Raw genomic sequence first — 20354 nt, forward strand, 5'->3', positions numbered from 1 at the left:
CATCTCTTTTATACTACCATTCTTTGATAAAGATACCAAACCATCATTACTGGCTGCCATTTTCCTTCGTACTGGAGCCATACTTACTTGCAACGTATTTTATCAAATTATAAATTATAACACACCAAAAACACACACTAAGAGACACAAGGCAAACAAAACTACGCAATATTAAATAAATTTATCAACGAACACTACACACTACGAATCCCTCTATCGGCAACAGCCCCAATGAAATATGTTATAAAGACACACAAAATACTCTAAGAACACGAAAATCGTTCTAATATACTATAAAACCAATTTTCTAAGGAAAAACGCACACAAAAAACACCCCAATTATTATTATTATTATTATTATTATATAATTATATAATAATAATTATTATATTAATATTATATAATAATAATAATAATATTATTATTATTATTATTATTATTATTCGTGACACCTCCAAGGAGTCCGAAGACTCATCGCGGGAGGACACCTACTGTACAACTCTCCATCCCCACTACTACACAGAACCTCTACTACCAATCACTTACATCAACACCACCTACTGCCCATTTCTTGGTTTGATGAGGTGATATACTAAAACCCACACTACATCTGCTGTGTTTTTGCTGTCTGTTGTGTCTTCACTCATTTGATAAATGAACCATATCTAGACGGTTAATTTACAGAAGAAACTTAGGTTTCCATTAGGGTGCTCTTCTTAGAGAACTATTGAAAATCAAATAAATAGGGAAATAATTTTATGCCGGCTTTTACTAGCATCTAGTCCAAAAGAAAGGTATGATTCTCATCTTTTTTACAAGACCTTCAGGAGTACTGCTAATAACAATGTTGCAAGAGGGCAGGAGAAAAAAAAGTTCATCTTCATGAGCAAATTAAGAATTTAACAGATCGAGAGCCACAGAAGCATGTATTTCATTACACTACTGGAGTGCTCTTGTGGTGTCTTATATTAGATTCTCAAATTTCATTTTTATGGTTTCATTTTAAAGTCAATAAGACTTTCCTAATATTCTATATGTTCTCTCCATGTAACTCAGTGTGTATCTTTATGTTGCAATATGATGTTAATAACGAAACACCCATGTCCTGAAGAAATCCAGCTGGTACTATTCATTGTTATTAGCTTCACTCTTTTCTCCATATTTTCCTAGAACAATTTCTGTATGCCTGATATTCATTTCCAGCCCCTGTTGGTCTCCAGCTTGTGCTTTTTCTTCTTGCCAGTAGCTTTCTCTAATGACAAAAAGTTTCTCCACTTCTTCATAGAAAAATCTTTTGTGCCCCTATAGAGACAAATAAAACTAATTATCTGATTCCCCATTTTGAAATTTGACAGCAGTACCCTACCTGAAATTGTAGCCATTGGTGCTATAGCTTCTCCTTTCTTCTTCTTCTTTAGCCACTTTCCATTCACTGCTGGATATAGGTCTCCCCTTAACTTTTAAGTTCTGTCTTTAGACATTGCCCACATGTCGAACTTTTGTATCATCTTGTTCTTTGGCAACCTTTCCTTTCTTGGTATCCACTCAGTGCTTAATTTTGTCCACCTTTCGTCTGGCAGTCTGCTAATATGGCCGGCCCATCTCTATTTACATGATTAACAACAATTCACAATATCTTCTACTCCAGTTATCTCTCTAATTCTAGTATTTCTTATTTTTTCAGTTTTTGTTATGTGAAGCATTATTTTCTCCAAGGTTCTTTGAGACACATGCAGCCTGTCTTCCTGTTTTTTAGTTGTTGCCTATGTCTCTCTTCCCTGGGTATAAACACCAGAATAATGCATACATTAAAAGGCTTTCTTTTTAGACATGTAGGTAAAGTTCCTAACAAATAATCCTTGTACAACCAAAGTGCTTTGTTTCCTTCTGTAATTCTTATTTCTTTGTCTTGTTTTTCCCTAAAACTAACTAATCGGAGGACTAGAGTTCTCCAAAATTTCAGTATGCTTACCCCCGTTAATTTTAGTTCACTTTGATCTGAATTTCATCAGTTTGGTTTTAGTTAGATTAATCTTTAAGCCTTTTTTTCCCTGCTTTCTCCATCAAGGTCATTTATCATTTCCTGAGCTTCTTTATTTTTTTCTAAAAGAACAATTATCTGCAAAATGTGATTGAGATATTTTTCTCTTGATGCTAATTCCATAGTTTTCCCCATGTGATGTTGTTAAAGACTTATTCTAATGTAGCAGAAAACAGTTTAGATGATAAGGATCTCCTTGTCTCACTCCTCTTCCAAAACCAAATTTCTTTTCCTGATGTTCTAGCTTTATACCGACTGGTAAGTTTTGATATACAGTTCTTAATAATAGCTTATACTTTCTTGGGATGGCTTGTTTTTTCAGCTAATGCCTTTTATTCACTTATAAGGAGTAAGTGAGGCCTTTTAACCCTATCTGGCTTTTGGAGACTGAGTGGGCAGTTCATTCCCCACGGTAGCCAATCAAAGATAGCTAGCGCTCAAGACTATCAGTAATTATAAGCAGCAACCGATGAAGAGATGGGCAAACAAGTGCTATCATCTCTTGGTATCTAACTCTAATAGGATGTGTTATTGTCTGAAATAATGTGGATTCTAAGGTCAATTTTCTTGAGTTTACGGGATGAAAAACCTGAGTTTCCAAGCGAAAAGCTGCTTGCCTGTGCCAGAAATCGACTAACTCAGGAAGTGGTCGAAGAAAGGCTTAGAAAAAGTTTCTCCAGTCAGCAACTAGACTTGAACTTAAGTCTAACTTCGGGTGGCTTAGCACAGAGGATTCAAGCGTCACTTCTTCCACTGAGCTACACAGGTATTTGGTTTGTTTTTTTAAACTGTTTATTATTTCTGACTGAAATAGAGAACCAAAGGCTCTTTTAAAATCTAGGAACATTATATTCATTTGCTTTTTCTATTACTTGGTTAATAATGTGGATGTCATCTATTGCAGAGAATCTTACTCTGAATCCTGCTTGTTATGGCTGTTTATCATCCAAACACCTTATGATCATGTTTAATATAATAGATATAAACATTGTGTACAACTGTGATAGCAAACTGCTTGGCCTATAGTTATTAATATCATATCTGCTGCCCTTTTTATGTGATAAGATAGTCAAGGCTTTATGTCACAGCACTGGAATTTTTTCTGTAGTTAAAATATCATTAAGCATACCCAATATGACCTTATGAAACTGAACCCACTGCCCAAATATAACACCTTGAGTTATTATTTAGCAGTTTCTCACTGTTTAGACTTTTCTGTCTCAGTAATCAGTTGTGGTGATATGGCACTTCTCTACTTTGGCAAGTTTCATTTCTTTTCTGGAAGTGAGCTTGTTCAAGTAGCTGACTTTTCAATGTTCACACTGATTATGTAATGAAAAGATCAGACCACCATTATTTAACCATGCAGTGTCTGAACCAGCATGACATTTCCTCACATTGTATGATAATTTTTGTTTGTGGTTTCAGCAAATACAGAATGCAGTTTGGTTGGCTAAATCTCATACTGCCAGCCCATTCTCATTCATTTATTATCTCAGTAGATACCAAGTAATGAAGAGCACTGTGACATGCTGGATCAGAAGCTTTAATTGTTCTCTGCATTCCTTACAGTCTGTGTGAAGGCATACTCTATACGGAATTGGTTTTTGTGTGTGTGTGTGGGGGGAGCTTGATCCTCAAATTACACATAACAAGGGTAGTGAAGGTGATGCAGAGAATTGCCAGAATAATGAAAACAATTTTAGGACTGATTAATGTTGAGTACAGTAGTAGATGAAAGGTAATTATAGTCTTTTATAGTCTTTAGTGGTTTATGTTAATTCCACCCAGGCAAGGATATAAAACTGTAGTGCATTAATACCATGGATGTGATAATAGTTATAATGTGCTCTACATACCAAACATGTCACTGTTTCAAAATCTCCAGTTGCTGACTGGTGATCTTATACTGGGCAATAAAAATCACTTGTTATTTAAAGACTTTCACAAACATCAATTCTACAGTAGGATGCAATTCCACAGTCTCTTAGTTTGGATACCAGAGATATTATCTACTTAACCATCCAAGAGCTACATGTGGAAGTTTAGCCTTCATGGTTGATTAAGAGTATGTGTAAAATCTCACATGGATGTTTTATGTAACTTCTTTGCTTTTATAGGTTTTTGTTTGTGAAAAAAATGCATTACATGTGATAAATACATTTCAGATATAAATTATACACATAATGCAAATTATGTGTTATTCAAATTTTGTGATGTAAGAACTCTGTGATATTGGCATAAAACACGTATGAGTCCACACTGTAAATTTTGGGAAACGAGCATGTGCATAAGGCATAAGAGCTTTTGTATGAAAGCTATCACTTTCTAAGACAGAGAGTCGTCACATGGATATAGTCATGTAGAAGTTCGTTGACAGGGAAGATATTCGTCGGCAGAAAAAGGCATTCACTGTTGCCCAGGTCATCTTCGTTGCCAAAAAGAAAAAGTTTGTCAATAGAGGAAATCAGCAATAAAGAGAATTAGTGGGAAAGGTAAACCAGAACATTTTGGGAAAGTAAAAGACGTTGTTTAAAGGAAAACTCCCCTCTCCAAACCATCTTGACAGTGCATGTAGTGACATTATATCAGTCTTGCAAAGAAAGCCAGTATGCTGATAAGATAATTGGAACTTTCTTCTATATGCATAGGGATGTACTGCACTGTATATATGATTTTCTGTCATAGGGGAAACCTTTAATGCAGTGGTCTGTGTTCAAATATCCACAAAATTCAAATGCACCTCATGAAAAGAACCCACAAATAGAAGCACTATGCTCAGCAGACAACCATGCATTGCTTCCTGTTTTCCCTAAAGCTCAAATTTGAATTATTGGCCAGCACTATGAGAGCAATGAGATATTTCAAGACATATTACCAGCAATTCACAGCCTTATCTGCCTTAGTATAAATTTAAGCAACCCAACCTAGTTTGTTTTTATGCATCTATAATTTTTAAGAGATAATTCGAATAGCAAGTTATTTTAATAGTCATGTTAATAAGTTGCATTTTTGTTTGTCAAATGAGTATCGCATATATATATATATTTGCTTGTTTATTTACTGTATTTACTGTATTTTTAGATGTCGTTTACAATTATTTCGTACCAAAGGTAAAGGCTGGGGTGTACGAACATTAAAAGATATTCCAAAAGGTGCATTCATATGCGAGTAAGTTTTTTATTTTAGTGTTTTATATATTTATATAGAGTACGTTGTATTCTTCAGTAACTCTACATTATTCAAAATCATGCCAGTTTAACTTTATAGGAACTGCATAGTTCTATTGAATTAGCTCTTACTTTTGTATCAATGTTTTTCATTCTTCTGCATTTCTATATATTTTTTTAAATATTTCTATGAAATGATATTTGCAAAATATCTTAACTGATCTTTGTTAAATGACTGTGTAAAAGCTATGAGAAGCTCAGAAACACTGTGATTAGTACTGTTTATATTTCCAGGCATTTAATTGGCTCTTGCACAGCAGTTTCTGAGAACTCTCATCTTACAGTATCTCTTCTCTCTCTCTCTGTCTTCTACAGTTAGGTTTCCAATTTCCTCTATGAAACATGACAGAAGAGTGGTAGAAATATTAAAGAAAGAAAGAATGCAATCAGAAGTGCCTACCTGTACTTGAGGTAGAAAAAAGCCATCAATTGCCTGCAGTGGGAAAAGGTAGCCAGAATAGATGGCCAGAATATCTGACCATTCAGAAGTGTTCAAATATAAGGTATGAAAGTTTTACATGGCTGCACTGTATAATTCAGAAGGCATGGTTCTAAAATACTTTAGAAGGTCAAAATTCCAGATAATGGCAGTAGACCTCACATAGTACATATCTACTAAAAGGAAAATATAACTGAATGTGAGAATTGCAGAGGATTTTTCCTACTAAGTGTTCCAGATAAGAAAGATTTATGCAAGTAAATTGAGAAGAGGCTAAAAAATTTTTGGAGGATGAACTTGAAGAACAAGCTCAATTTAGGCCATATAGTTTGCCATCAGACTATTCTTTCAGTTTCATGAACTGTCCTTTCAGGATAGTTTAGGAGATCATAGGAATATAAAGATCTGTATTTATCTGGCAGAGGCATTTGGCAAGATGCCAAGAGAAAAGCTGTTCACAATACTATGATTATATGATGAAAATAGGACATTATATCAAACAGTGCATAGTCTATATAGGAGTTGTAAGTCGGCAGTCAGAATTGAAGGAGATATGAAAAAATGGTTGGATATAAAATCAGGAAGGAGAGATGCACATTATCTCTACTGTTATTCTTCATCTGTATGGATCACATGGTGAAGGAAAGTGGTGTTTGAAGCTGATATCCAAATTGGTGATATTCAGCTCAGCTTTACTTCATGCAGGTGATGTTATGCTCTTAAATAAATCTGGTATGAGGCTGCAGATTCCTTAACTGAATTAATTAGTTACTATAACAAACATGGTTTGAAAATTAGCAATAAGAAGACAAAACTATGATGGGCAGTCTCAAGTAGAGTGATGTGGGCAAATATCAGAATGTGGAATTGGACAATGAGACTTATTTATGCCTATGGTCCCACAGAAGGTTCTACTAAGGTAGAAGTGGAGGAATTTTTTGATGCTTTAGAAAAAGCAATTGATACAATGAAAAAGGAAAAGTTGGTCCTTGTTGGGGATCTAAATAGCAGAGTAGGAAATGATTGTGAGACATACAAAAATATTTTGGGAAAATTTGGAGAAAAGAGCAAAGCTAATAATAATTATTATTATTACGGGTATCTCCATGGAGTCAGTAGACTCATCGCGGGAGACCCAAACTAGCAAAACAATATCTGTCATATCTCTTCTTGAATTCATTTACAGACGAAGAGCTCACAACTAAGTCAGGCAATGAATTCCACTCATTCGCCACCCTCCAGGCAAAAAACCTTGTTCTGACACCTTTGTTAACCACACTCTTCTTTAATTTCCAGAGATGACCTCTTGTTCTTCCATCACTATCACACAGCTGAAACATTTCCCCCGCATCAATCCTATAAAAACCTTTTAGTAATTTCAATGTTTCTATCATATCCCCTCTTCTTCGCCTATCAACCAATCTCTGCAATCCACAAGCTCTCAATCTATCAATGTAGGGAGCATTTTTTATATCACTCACCAACTTGGTCACTCTTCTCTGAACCCTCTCCACATAATGACAAATACTTGTTGGATTTCTGCTCAGGACATGGACTAGTTATTACTAACACCATGTTCCAACATAAAAATGTGCACAAATTCACATGGAGAGAAGAGGCAAGGAATAAGAAAAGTCTCATTGACTATGTTATTGTTGATAGTGATGTTTTCTGCCTGCTGCAGGACACCAGAGTGTACAGAGGATTTGAATTTGGAAGCGATCACTATTTAGTCTTGAGCAGGATAAAATTGAATTTCATATTGAAAAGAATAACATGTAAGAAAGTTTTTAAAGTGAATAAAAGTTAAGCAGCTCTCAGATGTGAAATGTAGACTAAAATACAGAAATATTATTGAAGAAAAAATGAAAGTGTTTGAGAACAGGAACCAAACCTTGGAGATTCAGTGACAAGCCTTGAAGAAAACCCTGATTGATTCAGCCAGAGAGGCATGTGGTGAGGTTGTCTGCAAGGATAGAAAAATCAGAACTCCATGGTGGACACAGGAAGTTAAAAAGGCAGTGAAGAAAAAGAAGAAAGCATATCAAAAGTTCCTGACAAATAAACCAGTGTTTGCTCTTAGAGAATACAGAGACAAATGTAAGAAAGCTAAACACTGTGTAAAACTAGCTAAACAGAAGTCATTGAAGGACTTTGGCAAGAATATAGAAAATAAATATCAAGAAGGTGGTAAGATATTCTGGAGGTTGTTGAAGAAGCTTAGAAATGGTGGAAAGAGTTAAAAGGAGTTAGAGATTATAAAGGTCACATGAAAACAGGAGAAAAAGATATCCTTGAAGTATGGAGTAATTACTTTGAAAAATTGCTAAATGAAACAAGCAGTGATAGCACAGTGGTAAAAAACACTCAACAGGCATACAGGCAGGAATACATATCCATACTTGAAGTAGAAAAAGCCATCAAAGTTTTGAAATGTGGAAAGGCAGCAGGAGTAGATGATATTCGACCAGAAATGATGAAGTATGGTGGTATAAAGGTCTTACAGTTGCTGCACTGCATAGTTCAGAAAGCCTGGACAGAGGGACAAATTCCCGAAGATTGGAGTAGAGCTCTCATAGTACCCATATATAAAAAGAGAAATAAAACTGAACGTGAGAATTACAGAGGTATTTCCCTACTGAGTTATCCCCTCTGTTATTATCCCCTCTGTTATTCATTATCTATATGGATCACATTATGAAGGAAAGTGGTATTAAACATGATATCAAAATTGGAGATGTTAATGTCAGCTCTTTGCTTTATGCAGACGATGTTATACTTCTAAATAAATCCGCTAGAAGTCTGCAATATTCCCTGACTAAATTGAATAACTGTTCTAATAGATATGTTATGAAGGTCAGCAATAAAAAGACAAAGACAATGAAAATAGGCAGAATCGTTAAAAATGTCAACTGTGTTGTGAATGGAGAACCTGTGGAACAATTAAAACATTTCTGCTACTTAGGCACGATTTTTAGTGAAGATGGTAAATTAAATATGGAAATAAACAACAGAATCAACAAAGCTTTCAGGTAGGAAGTCAACTGAATAAATTCATATGTAATAAGAGAGAAATTAGTCAGAACACTAAATTAGCTGTGTACAAGACAGTGTTCAAACCAGTTTTAACTTATGGATCTGAGAGCTTGGTCAGAAGTAAAATACTTGACCAAAGACTAGAGACCGCAGATATGAGAGTCCTGAGAAAGATTAGAGGTGTGAACCTTTTAATTTCATCCATGATATTTTGTTCCATTGATATCTGTTATCCTAAGTATATGTAATGATCTACTTGTTTAATTTTCTCATTATTGATTTTTATTATTTCTGGTTGGACATAGCCATGATGTTCATGGCTAACTTGGATCTTCTTTAGGTTTATCTTTAGGCCTGTTGTTCTGCTAGCAATTTGGAGCTCATGGATACGAGTCTGTAATTCATGTGCAGTTGAAGTAAAGATAACTGTCTCATCTGCAAATCATAAATGACTTAAATATCTTCCATTTATCTTCAGACCCTTCCCTTCCTGATCAAGAAGTTTGAATATTTCTTCTAGGCATGCTGTGAATAATTTTGGAGATATTGTGTCACCCTGTCTTATACCTCTCTGTATTCCCACAGTAGAGATGTTTCCATTGAAATGGATTGCTGCTGTGGCATAGGTGTATGCTGATGGTTCTGATGTAAGGCTCCCCCACTTGTTGGTTTCGTAATGTATTAAGTATTGCACAAGTTTTAAGTGACTCAAAGGCTTTCTCATAGTCAACAAAACCAAGACATAGTGGTAATTGATATTCCTTACACCGTTCAATAATCTGCTGTACAACTTGAATATGGTCCATTGTACTAAAGCCCCTTATTCTTTTGGTTCTGCTAGGTCCAGAGTCGCACAAAGCCTATGAGCTAAGACTTTTGTAAACACTTCTTAGACCACTAATAGTAGACTGATAGGTCGGTAGTTCGTCAAGTCTTCTATCTCACCTTTTTTATGTAACAGAATTAGGGTAGCCTTCTTATATGTTGTTGGTACATCATCTTTCTTCAGGCATAAAGTAAATAGTTTTGCTAAGAGCCCCACCCCCATACTCGCCTAATGTGACTGTAGGATGCTATAAAGGATAATATGTAAAAACCATCATTTGTCGGCCAACACGTTGAATGCCTAGTTCTGGGCATTGACTGGAACACGAATTTACACAACCACATTCAGAAGCTCGCAATACAGGTTTCCATGTTAGGACTGCAATATGTGCAAGCCCTGCATTACTTTAACCAGCATGCAGCATTGTCTTTGGTGGTGCAAAGAACGTGTGCGGTGGGATGTGATACAGGATGTTATGATAGTATTACATGAAAAAGTTGCATCATTACTACATAATTTCTACTGATGCTTTTTTCCTGCAAATCTGTCATCTGTGTTCTAAGCTGCTTTTTACTACATCAGTCCACCTAGATCTTGGTCTTTCTTAGGATTTTTTCCCTACTAACTGGAAAATAACACTTTTTTGCTAATTTTTCCATTCCAATTCTGTTTTAAGCAGCCACTCCACCAGAATTTTGCTCTGCTAACATATTCCTGAATACTAAAAATGGGAAGTTCTTTCCTAATATCCTCATTTTTAATGTTATACTGCCCTGATGTCATCTATTCACCCCCTCCCCTATCTTTCTCAGAACTCTCATATCTGTTTCTGTGTGTTTTAGAAAGGAGTCAAGGATGTCTTGAGTGGTGAACATGTCTTCACCATCAATTCAGATTTGAGTGATAGTCCTTTCTTCGTGGAATTTAGTGAATTGTCTATTGAAGAATGCAGCTGAAAGTTTATTTGCAAAGTGCTACTGTATATTTATTTTAAAATTTCTTTATTCTCGATTCTATCTTTCCACTTCTATCTCTATGTTAATGTTTCTAATGATGTCATTATATTCTATATCATTGTGTTGGTTTGCTATGAACCAGCTTCTACAGGTCTTTCAACTTTTTTCTTTTGACAAAAGCCTGTTCCTTTCCCTATTCAATCATAGTTCGTGTTGCTGCTTGTTTGAATTTTAATCACATGTCCCAGTTCCGTTATTCCAGTTTGAACTTTATACGGTGCCCACTCCTGGGGTGACCTCCAATTTTGTCTAACATGGGGTTTTCAATATAATTCCAGTCTCGAGCTGCTGTGATGTAGTGGGCACCGTATAAATACAGCTGCAATTCCTGGAAGAATTTTCATCTAACTGTTCCATTGGATGGAGCATAAACATTTATAAACCTTATTACACACCCACAGTATTTCCAGTCTATTATCAAGATTCTTCCTTCTGCATCCCTTTGGATGTTACTTTGGAATAGTCCATGAAGGGGGGGGGGGATAAGAACCTCTACTCCAGTTCTTTTAAATCTCTCAAAGCTCCAGTAAAGAAAGTAGATATCTATCTGTTAAAGATTTTATATCTGCAGAAGTATGTTTCTTGGAGAAACAAAAACCTGATACTATGGTGTAGCATAAGTTTCCATATAGCTTCTTGTTTAACTTGCATGTGGAATCCTCATATATTTAATGAGATAATGCAAGAAAGAAGATGCTAGGATCAGTGAAGTGTCATTGGTAAGTCTTTTAGATTTTGGATGAACCTGATGAAGTCTTCAGTCTGTGAAGGAGCAGTTGTGTAGTCTGCTTCTTGTAAACTGTTTTCCAGTTTTTTACAGTTGCTTTCCATTTTTAATTTCATGCCTATTGTTCTTGATTTCGAACCTAGTTATTTTCTTTTGATGTAGAAAATAATTGTACTGAGAAAACTGAATCAGTAAACTTTATTATATTTTCTTTAATTGTATCTCTTGCTTTCCCTTTATTAGCACAAGAGATGGTTCTTTATAGTCCATAAACTCTTCTGGGTCTGAAGAGTCTTTATTTGATGTTCCGCAGCCTTCTCTATCTTTACATTTTTTATTATTTCTTTTCCTTTTCGATTTAGTTCCTTTTTGTTTTGTATTTGGTCACTTAAACATTAAAACTTGAGGTTTTTCTTGGTTTTATTCATCGACCAGATATTTGTAAATGATATGCACGAATTGTCAACAAGTTTCACCAGCTATTCTGTCTGGCTTCTTCAGGACAAATATAACGGTACTCACTAACGTTTACCAGCAAAAAAGAAGAAGAATGGAGTAACACAGTCGACTTTGTTTTTTCTTCTTCTTTTTTACTAGTAAACGTTAGCGTGTAACACAGTCAACTGTGTTTCTTCTTCTCTTTAACTAGTAATAAACGTTAGTGTGTACCATTATATTTGTCCTGAAGAAGCCAGACAGAATAGTTGGTGAAACTTGTTGACAATTCGCGCATGTCATTTACAGATATCTGGTCAACGAATAAAACCAAGAAAAAGTTCAAGTTTTAGTTCCTTTTTTTTTTTAACACATCTTTTAATATGTTTTTGTTTATCCTCAATATTTTTTTTATTAATTCATCTTTTCTTTTTGATGATCTTATCTGTTTATTAAGTTCTTTCAGTTGCCTTCTTTGCTTTTTGGTTTCTTTTCCGGTTTCTCCTTGGAGTACAGTTTCATGTGTTTGCATTTCATTTTGTATCTGTTCAGTTGTTATACTAGGTTCATTATTGGTAATTTCAACTGATGTTGTTCTATCGATATTTGACTTGGAAAGTGGCTCCGGCAGTTCTGGGATTTTGAGGCTAATTTCTGGCTTATTTAGTTGTGCACTTTTTGTGATTTTACGAAGTATAGTTTGTTTAAAAGTACCTTCTATGCTAAACTGAATTGCATGACCTGGGAACTCTTCTTTATGCTTCTCTGATATATACACTGTTCTACTTGGCCTGGTGCTCCCACTCTTTCAGCAAAAGTTCTGAATGGACAGGCATTAACGTGGTGTTCAGAACTTTCGCATTTCTGACAGGGTTTGAGACACTGATTAGCAATATATCTGATCTCTGTGCAGTTGAAACATTTAGCTTTGGGGCAGTTGCCACCCAAATGATCATATGAACCACAATGCAGGCACAGTTTTTGTGCTCCAGGATAGTTTACCATAACTCATGTTGTACCGATGTTGACAAAATTTGGTACGGGTATCTTCTTATCCATTGTGAAGGTGACCTCACCAGAAAAACAGTTTGGATCGTCATCTAATATACCCGTTTATATGTTACTGATTTTACCCCATCAAAAATGTCTCTATAAAAATTTCATTACTGCTCTCTATATATTCCATTGGAAATCTTGATTTTTACTGTTTAAACCTGGCTTCCCACCATTACATGAATTATTGTGCTACCTTTGAATGTAAAACCCTCTAATAGCTTATTCCTTGCTTCCACATCTTAACTACAATTAAATATTTCCCTCTGCTGTACAGCATGAAAGAATAAATCTTACAAACCCCAACTATCTCTTTTGAAACCTTAGTCACATGTCTAGCTTCTTCACATCGAATTTCAATTCCTGGAATTCGCACCCTTGGAGGAATTGGTACCATTATCTCAAGGTGGGGGGGGGGGACTAAAACCTCTGCGCTTGATTGTGAGAAAAAAACTTGCATCTGTAAAACTGAAAATTAAACAATCCTGTGATATAGAAACTGTTCCACACCACCAGCAAATGCTATATTTGAGCTACTATAAAATGGCAGCTGTGATACTCCCAAAAGCAATCCCATAATGCAGATATTAACTGCACTATGCAATCTTAAAATTTACTTAAAAAATAAAACCACTGTTAGTGAGGGTGAAATTACCACTAGCACCAGTAAAATAAAATCAAAGCGAAAAGCACAGGAAAGAAAACCGAAGTACTTATCTTGCCTAAAAAATCTGAGACATCATCAGTGCGAGCCAGACCCAGAAGTGATACTAAAGTTGAAGTAATGCAGAGGTCATGTTATTTTAGTAATAAAGGTGTCACACTTTATTACTAAAATACTCTGGATTAGAGATAGGTGTAGATAGATTTTCCACTTGGTTATATTATTAATTAAAGATGCCAAGAAGTTATGTTCTTGATTTCATCCTTTATCCAAGTGTAAGCAAACGGAGATTGCTTGCGAAGTAATATTACAACTGTGCTACTTCTATATAGAGGCTAATCACTTCATATCAATTGCCTTAGTATCCCTACTAAGGCAATTGATGTTTGCTTACACTTGGATAAAGGATGAAACCAAGAATATAATATCTTGGCATCTTTGATTTTATAGAATAACCTTTTCAGTGAGAAATTCAATTTTAATCTGCTCAAAAGTAAACAGTGATCACTTCTTGTTTTATATCTCCTGTATGCTTTTGTATTCTGAAAGTTTGAATGTAGAAAGGCCTGATTTTATGAACGGATTAGGTTCCCACTGTTCATAAAGTGAATCATTCAAAAATTGAAGTAAAATTATAATATATTTAAATGAGGTTGGTTTCTTCAGTACAAAAACTGACTTCTGCAAGTAATTTTCCGATTTTTATAAATAATTATGGTTAGTTTATAATTATTTTACATAAATAATATTTATAAATAATATAAGACAATAAGTTATAAATTTAAGTAAAAATATTGTATAATAGCATAATGGAGAAATCTTAATGAAATGGGCTGGTTGAGAGTCACCTGGAGTTACAGGAATGTTATTTTGATTCATATTATCAATCCACTGCACTAATAATTTTTCCATTTTTATCTATTGCCTCACTCCTTGAATATTGATGTTCTTGACACTTTTGCATTAATGGTTCCTGCATGTGAATGCTTATGTTATCTTCGTTGGTAACTGTTTTTAAATTATTTCAATAAACTTGTTATTGAAAAAGTGGTAGTAAGGTAAGACTACCTGTTTAGAAACTCTGCAGTTACTGCAGAGTTTCTCAGTGAGAGTGATCTGACGAACTTCTGTACATCAGCGGAAGGAATTTTTGTATAAAGTATAAGAAAGAAAATGTGCATCCAAGTCGCCTCGGATTGAAAAACTGTATGTGTATTAGAAGTAGATCTCCTACTCATTTGGTATGAATAACAATTTATGTTAGCAGTTACTTTATTATTAACTTTTGTGTAATGTGATGAATTGAAATCCACATTTTGCTGCAACATGAAACATGACTGTCTAATCATTAATGTGGTTAATCGAAATACATATTCTCATATATTTCGTATTATATAGCTTTGCATAGAAAGAAAATATTACTGCAATGCAGAGCTTTCTGATATATTTGGAATTATAAATGCTAATTTTTCGCCTCTGTTCATATTTGTATTGGAGAAGAGATGTTTCATATTTCAGATAATATGCATTGATTTTAAAAATGACTAATGTTTATCATATTAATTATTTTGTAGGTACATTGGTGAAATAATATCTGATTCTGAAGCAAATGAAAGAAAAGATGACTCTTATTTATTTGACCTTGACTGTAAAGTAAGAAATGAATCTTTAAAAATTGCAGTGATTTTTATTAATGAGAAATATTAATAAAATCATTAATAATAAATAAATCTCATATAAAATTTTATTGTGATTATCTACACAGCCTTATTTAGAGCATCCTTAATGCTAATTTAAATTAATTGTTCCACTTATCATCCCTTGTTTGGTGTGTGTGTGTGTGTGTGTGTGGCGGGGGAGGGAGGGAGATGGATAACTGAGAAAAGACCCCCCCCCCTCTTAACTCATAAGAAACATGAAAGACCAACTCATGCTTCCAAATCAGAATTCACTCCTCAGCTTCCTGTGGTATGCCTCATTATTAAGTATCCTCTTGGAATGGGTTGGTACACTTTGGGACTTAGCCAAACAAATTATATTCAATATCAGTTGAAACTTCATATACATTATGGTGGTACAGTGTAATCAGATGTCAATCAACTACTGGATTGAATTCAGCAGAATTAAAGGTATGATCAATGGAAAAGAAGTGGAGTTAAGGAATTGCAGAAATACCATGTTGACATGATTGATGTTACTGAAACTCAGAACATTAAAGCAGGTAAGACCATTCTAAATACAAAGTATAAGAGAATTTATTCAGGAACTGTGAAACTGGGAAAAAAAAGGTGGCAGAGTAGCTACAGTATTCAACTCCAAAACATGAAGACAAACTTCTATTCATGAATGGGGACAATTTCAAGTAGAGCAGTGTGAGCAGATTTCATAATAGGAAATTGGACTTACTTGTGCATATAGTTTCATGGAGATTCAGTAAGCAAGAAGTAGAGGAATTTTTCTGAATAGCAATATAATAAGGCCACATTATTATATGCAACAGAGACATGGCAATTGAACCAAACACTGGAAGATGAATTGAATAGTTTTCAAATGAAATGTTTGCATAACATATTAAAAGTATTTTGGCCTACTGAATTATATAAACTGACTGAGCAAAAATATATCACCAGTGAAATAAAAAAAAAAAAAAATGTATGTGGAAATAGATTGGACATGTACTGAGAATGGACAGCAGAGAGAGATTCCAAGAGTAGCTTTAACATGGATTCCAGAAGGAAAAAGGAGAAAGCCTAAATTAACTTGGCAGAGAATGACAGAAAAGGAAAGAAGAATAGCTGGTTGGGAGAGCTGGAGAGAAGCAGAATTAGCGACACAAGACAGAAGTATCTGGAAGAAATGGATCCCAGCCTTACGTGCACATGACGAGGATAAGTAAGTTATGATAGCTTTACTCTAATCATCGGAAATTGTCTCCTGTCCAGGCCTCTCAATTATGCACTGTAAAAGTTATATACAGCCACATATTTGAGCATTTCTAGTCAAACATCATATACTCTAGCTGCCTTTCCACATATTGGTGGTTTGATCAAGTATTGACATGTTCTCCTGACTGCATTCCTCTTGAATATTTTCTGCCAGCATTCTGTCATTTCTTGTTTCATTTGACAATCTTTCAAGTACCGTATTTTCCGCCGTATAAGACGCACTTTTTTCCTTCAAAAATAGGTCTGAAAAACAGGGTGCATCTTATACGCCGATACTCAATTTTTTATTGATGTAATTTCTGGAAATTTTCTCTGTTCTGAGTTACGTGATTTCTCTGTGGGAGGGGGGACATGCGATTCATTAGTTAGTGCCGTTTTTATCCCAGTTGTCTTTAATTGCACTGTTTGTTGAGAAACAGCAATTAAAGCACTGTTTGTTTCTCAATAAACAATGCAATTAAAATTGCCCGGATACATTGAATTTTATTCTATGCGTTAATGATGCATAGCCAAAAATTGCCACGGACCCCCTGAAGACCTTTCATGTACCCCTGGCAGTACACATACCACATTTTGAGAAACACTGACGTGGAGTTCAGTGGGTCCGCGCATGCACTGTCGTCAACGATTACAGCTGTGTCCTGTTCATTTAAACTTTCCAATTGTTGTCGCAGTTGTGAACAGTGATAAATTTCTGCCGTTAAATTTTCTCTAAATTTCTTGGCAAATTATGGCTGAAAAACGTCAGCATTGTTACAGTATTGCATACAAGCTACGTGTGATTGCATATGCTAAAAAACATGGAAACAGGGCTGCAGAGAGGCATTTTGGACCATCCCAACTGAGAAAGTGTTAAGAACTTGGCAGAATCAGGAAGAGGAATTAAAAAAAGCAACTCGCAGTAAACATAACCTACGAAGTGGAACTGCAAAATGGCCAGAACTTGAGGCAGAACTGAATACTTGAATTTTAGACCACAGAAAAGCAGGACTTTCAGTGTCTACAAAAATGATTATTCATCAAGCGAAAACGATAGCCACTAACAGAGGGATCGCCAATTTTACTGGATCAACATTATGGTGTTCAAGATACATGAAGAGAAACCAGCTATGTATGTGAACTAAAACAAAAATATCACAAACGATGCCAGCTGAATATGAAGAAAAAATGATTGAATTTCATCGATTCGTCATTAACGCAAGGAAACGAGAAAATTTTGAACTTGCACAAATAGGATAGGAAACATGGACAAGGTTCCGATGACTTTTGATGTGCCCTCAAACAAAACTGTAGATTCCAAGTGCACTAAAAGTGTTACTGTTAAAACTTCGGGGCACAAAAAAATTCACTACACAGTTGTTTTATTCTGCTGTGCTAATGGGGGAAAATTTCCGCCACTATTGATTGTTAAAAGGAAGATGCTACCGAAAGAAAAACTTAAAGGAGTGTTTGTACATATTCACGCAAAAGGCTGAATGGTTGGAGGAAGAATGAAGTTATGGATAGATAAAATTTGGTCTAATCACCCTGGTGGACTGTTGAAGTCTGTCATGCTAGTATGGGATCAGTTTCGTTCTCACAGAACAGACGATGTTACAAATAAACTCAAGGAATTGAAAACTCAGCTGTAATTCCAGGAGGTCTAACTAGTCAGCTTCAACCTTTAGATGTCTATATTAATAAACCATTTAAGGGATTTATGAAGGACAAGTGGGACAGCTCGATGCAGTCTTCAGATTTTGAGGTTACGCCATCAGGAAGAAGGAAGAGGCCTAGCATTTTGCAAGTTTGTGAGTTGGTCAAAGCTTCATGGGATGCTGTGAAAACTGAGACAGTGGTTAAATTATTTAAGAAGTGTGGAATTAGTAATGCACTGGATGGTACAGAGGACAATTTGTTGTATGAGGACTGAGATTCTGATTTAGAAGAGGTTTCAAGTGTCTTTTCATTTAGCTCTGGAGATGAATTTCTGAGTTTTGACAATTAAAAGGTGGGTACTCTTTCCTAGTTAGATTAGGTATTTGTTGAAAGTAGACTTACTTATTACTTTATATTTGAAATACTGTAAATCATTATAATATTCAATGATAAAGTTTTTTTCCTAAAAAAGGGGTGCATCCTATACGCCTGCAAATACGATAATTACTCCACATATCTAGAATATCTTAAGTTTTTATGCTACCTTTATCATCTCCGATTCCTTTTACAGTACTCTTTCCTCTATTTCGTAGCATTTTCAATATCCTACAAAACATCTTGTTGCCTTCCTGATACTCATCTTCTGTATTCTTACAAGTCTTCTTTTGATTTTTGTTTAGCTACTTGTTTTCTTTTGCTTTCTTTTTTTAATGACTACCTCTTTAATTTCCCAAGTTCGCCTTGGTGTTCTGATTTTTCTATCCTTGAAAACAACTTCACCATGTACTTCTCTGGCTGAATCAGTCTGTGGTTTCTTCAGTCTTAATCTCTAAGGTTTGGCTCTTGATTTATTTATTTATTTTTCTTGAATAATATTGGAGTGTACAGTTCACCTCTGAAAGCTACTTGACTTTGATTCTTTTTAGACTTTTGTACATATTTGTCTTTTCTGACTGAATAATGATCACTTCTTTCAGATACCCTGTATACACTTGTGTTTTGAACATGTGTGAATATATTCTGTCAATAATAACTTGTTCATAAGACTCATTTTTTGTGTGTTCTCTCCATGTGAATATATGTACATAATTATGTGCATATATTCACATGAGGGCTACATATGCAGAAGTGGTTTTAATATAATGATGTTTAATGACCCATAGTACTTGTCCTGAACAGAAATCAAACAGGTACTTACCATCTATTATATTAGTTTTATCCTTTACTCCAAATTTTTCCAAAATATTTCTGTATGTCTGGTATTCATTTCTGCTGTAGTGTTTAGATTATCAACAAGAACCAGCTTTTCCCTTTTTTTTTGTTAGCTGTCCCCGCAAAAAAAAAAAAAAAACTACTATTTTCTGGAACTATAGGCACAAATAAGTTGTGCTGTTCAATTTCCTGTTTTGACATTTACTCATATCACTCTATTTGAAATTACTGGCCATTTAATAAGTTTCTCTTAGTGTTTAGTGTTAGTTACTATAGCCTCCCTTCCTTTTCCTGATCATTATTATTGAAATATACATTTATTTAGCAGTATCACACTAATCATGTCAACATGATTCTTCTCATACGTATACATGTATATATTGTGTATATATTCATCTGATATCATTAGCAGCACACCCCTCCTCTTCTATCCTCTCTATCCTTCCTAAAAATACTGTACCCTTTACACTCGATACCAGTTAATAGGTCTGATTCTGATAGCCATCACCAAATAGAAAAGGTGAATGAGAAAAGAGTAATCATAATTGGACTTTAATTATATATATATATTTATATATATATATATATATTGAATTGAGATTGATTCGAGGATACATTGTAGTTGGTCAGTGAATTTAGTGCTCATATAAAATTGGTGAGTGGGACACTCACCAAAATCCTTTCTGCACCAAAGATGGTACAGAAAGACAAGGAAAGTGTGTCAGACTACCATAACCGATTCTTAGCTCTTGCCAATATGTTAAGCGTCTCTGACGAAGAGCGCCACCATCTTAACTGTGCAGTCTTCCAACATTTTAGAGGGGGATTGAGACAAGAACTGAAGGAAACAGCATTTGGGAAGGAGGGACATAACTAATTTAGAGGAGTGCTTGAAAGCAGTCAGACAAAGAGAGCAACTGCTTGGAGCCATTTGTTCCGCAGCCTCAATTGGGTCCGTCCATGTCATTAGAGAAGAGAGAAACAGCATAAGGGATCAGGACATTAAAGTAGATAATACAGAAAAGAGGTCACAGAAAGGATGTGAAGTTAATAGACCTGAGACAGTCTACCAGGTTGCAAACAGCAGCCCAA

The 20354-nt window shown here is 35.0% G+C and overlaps 1 protein-coding gene across 3 annotated transcripts in view; it reads left to right on the top strand.

The window, feature by feature from the left end:
* The window catches only part of LOC150103899 (uncharacterized), a 426738-nt gene that overhangs the window by 386233 nt on the left and 20151 nt on the right, over nt 1–20354 (top strand). For all 3 annotated transcript variants that reach the window (XM_090397172.1, XM_090397171.1, XM_090397173.1), the window contains exons 22-23: nt 5126–5212; nt 15042–15120. In XM_090397172.1, the coding sequence (XP_090253298.1) occupies nt 5126–5212; nt 15042–15120 (166 nt within the window). The remainder of the gene's footprint in view (nt 1–5125; nt 5213–15041; nt 15121–20354) is intronic.

This window comes from Typopeltis vanoorti, chromosome 8 (genome assembly GCF_054136105.1).
Source record: "Typopeltis vanoorti isolate ZY-2024b chromosome 8, IOZ_Tvanoo_1.0, whole genome shotgun sequence".
Lineage (NCBI taxonomy): Eukaryota > Metazoa > Arthropoda > Arachnida > Uropygi > Thelyphonidae > Typopeltis > Typopeltis vanoorti.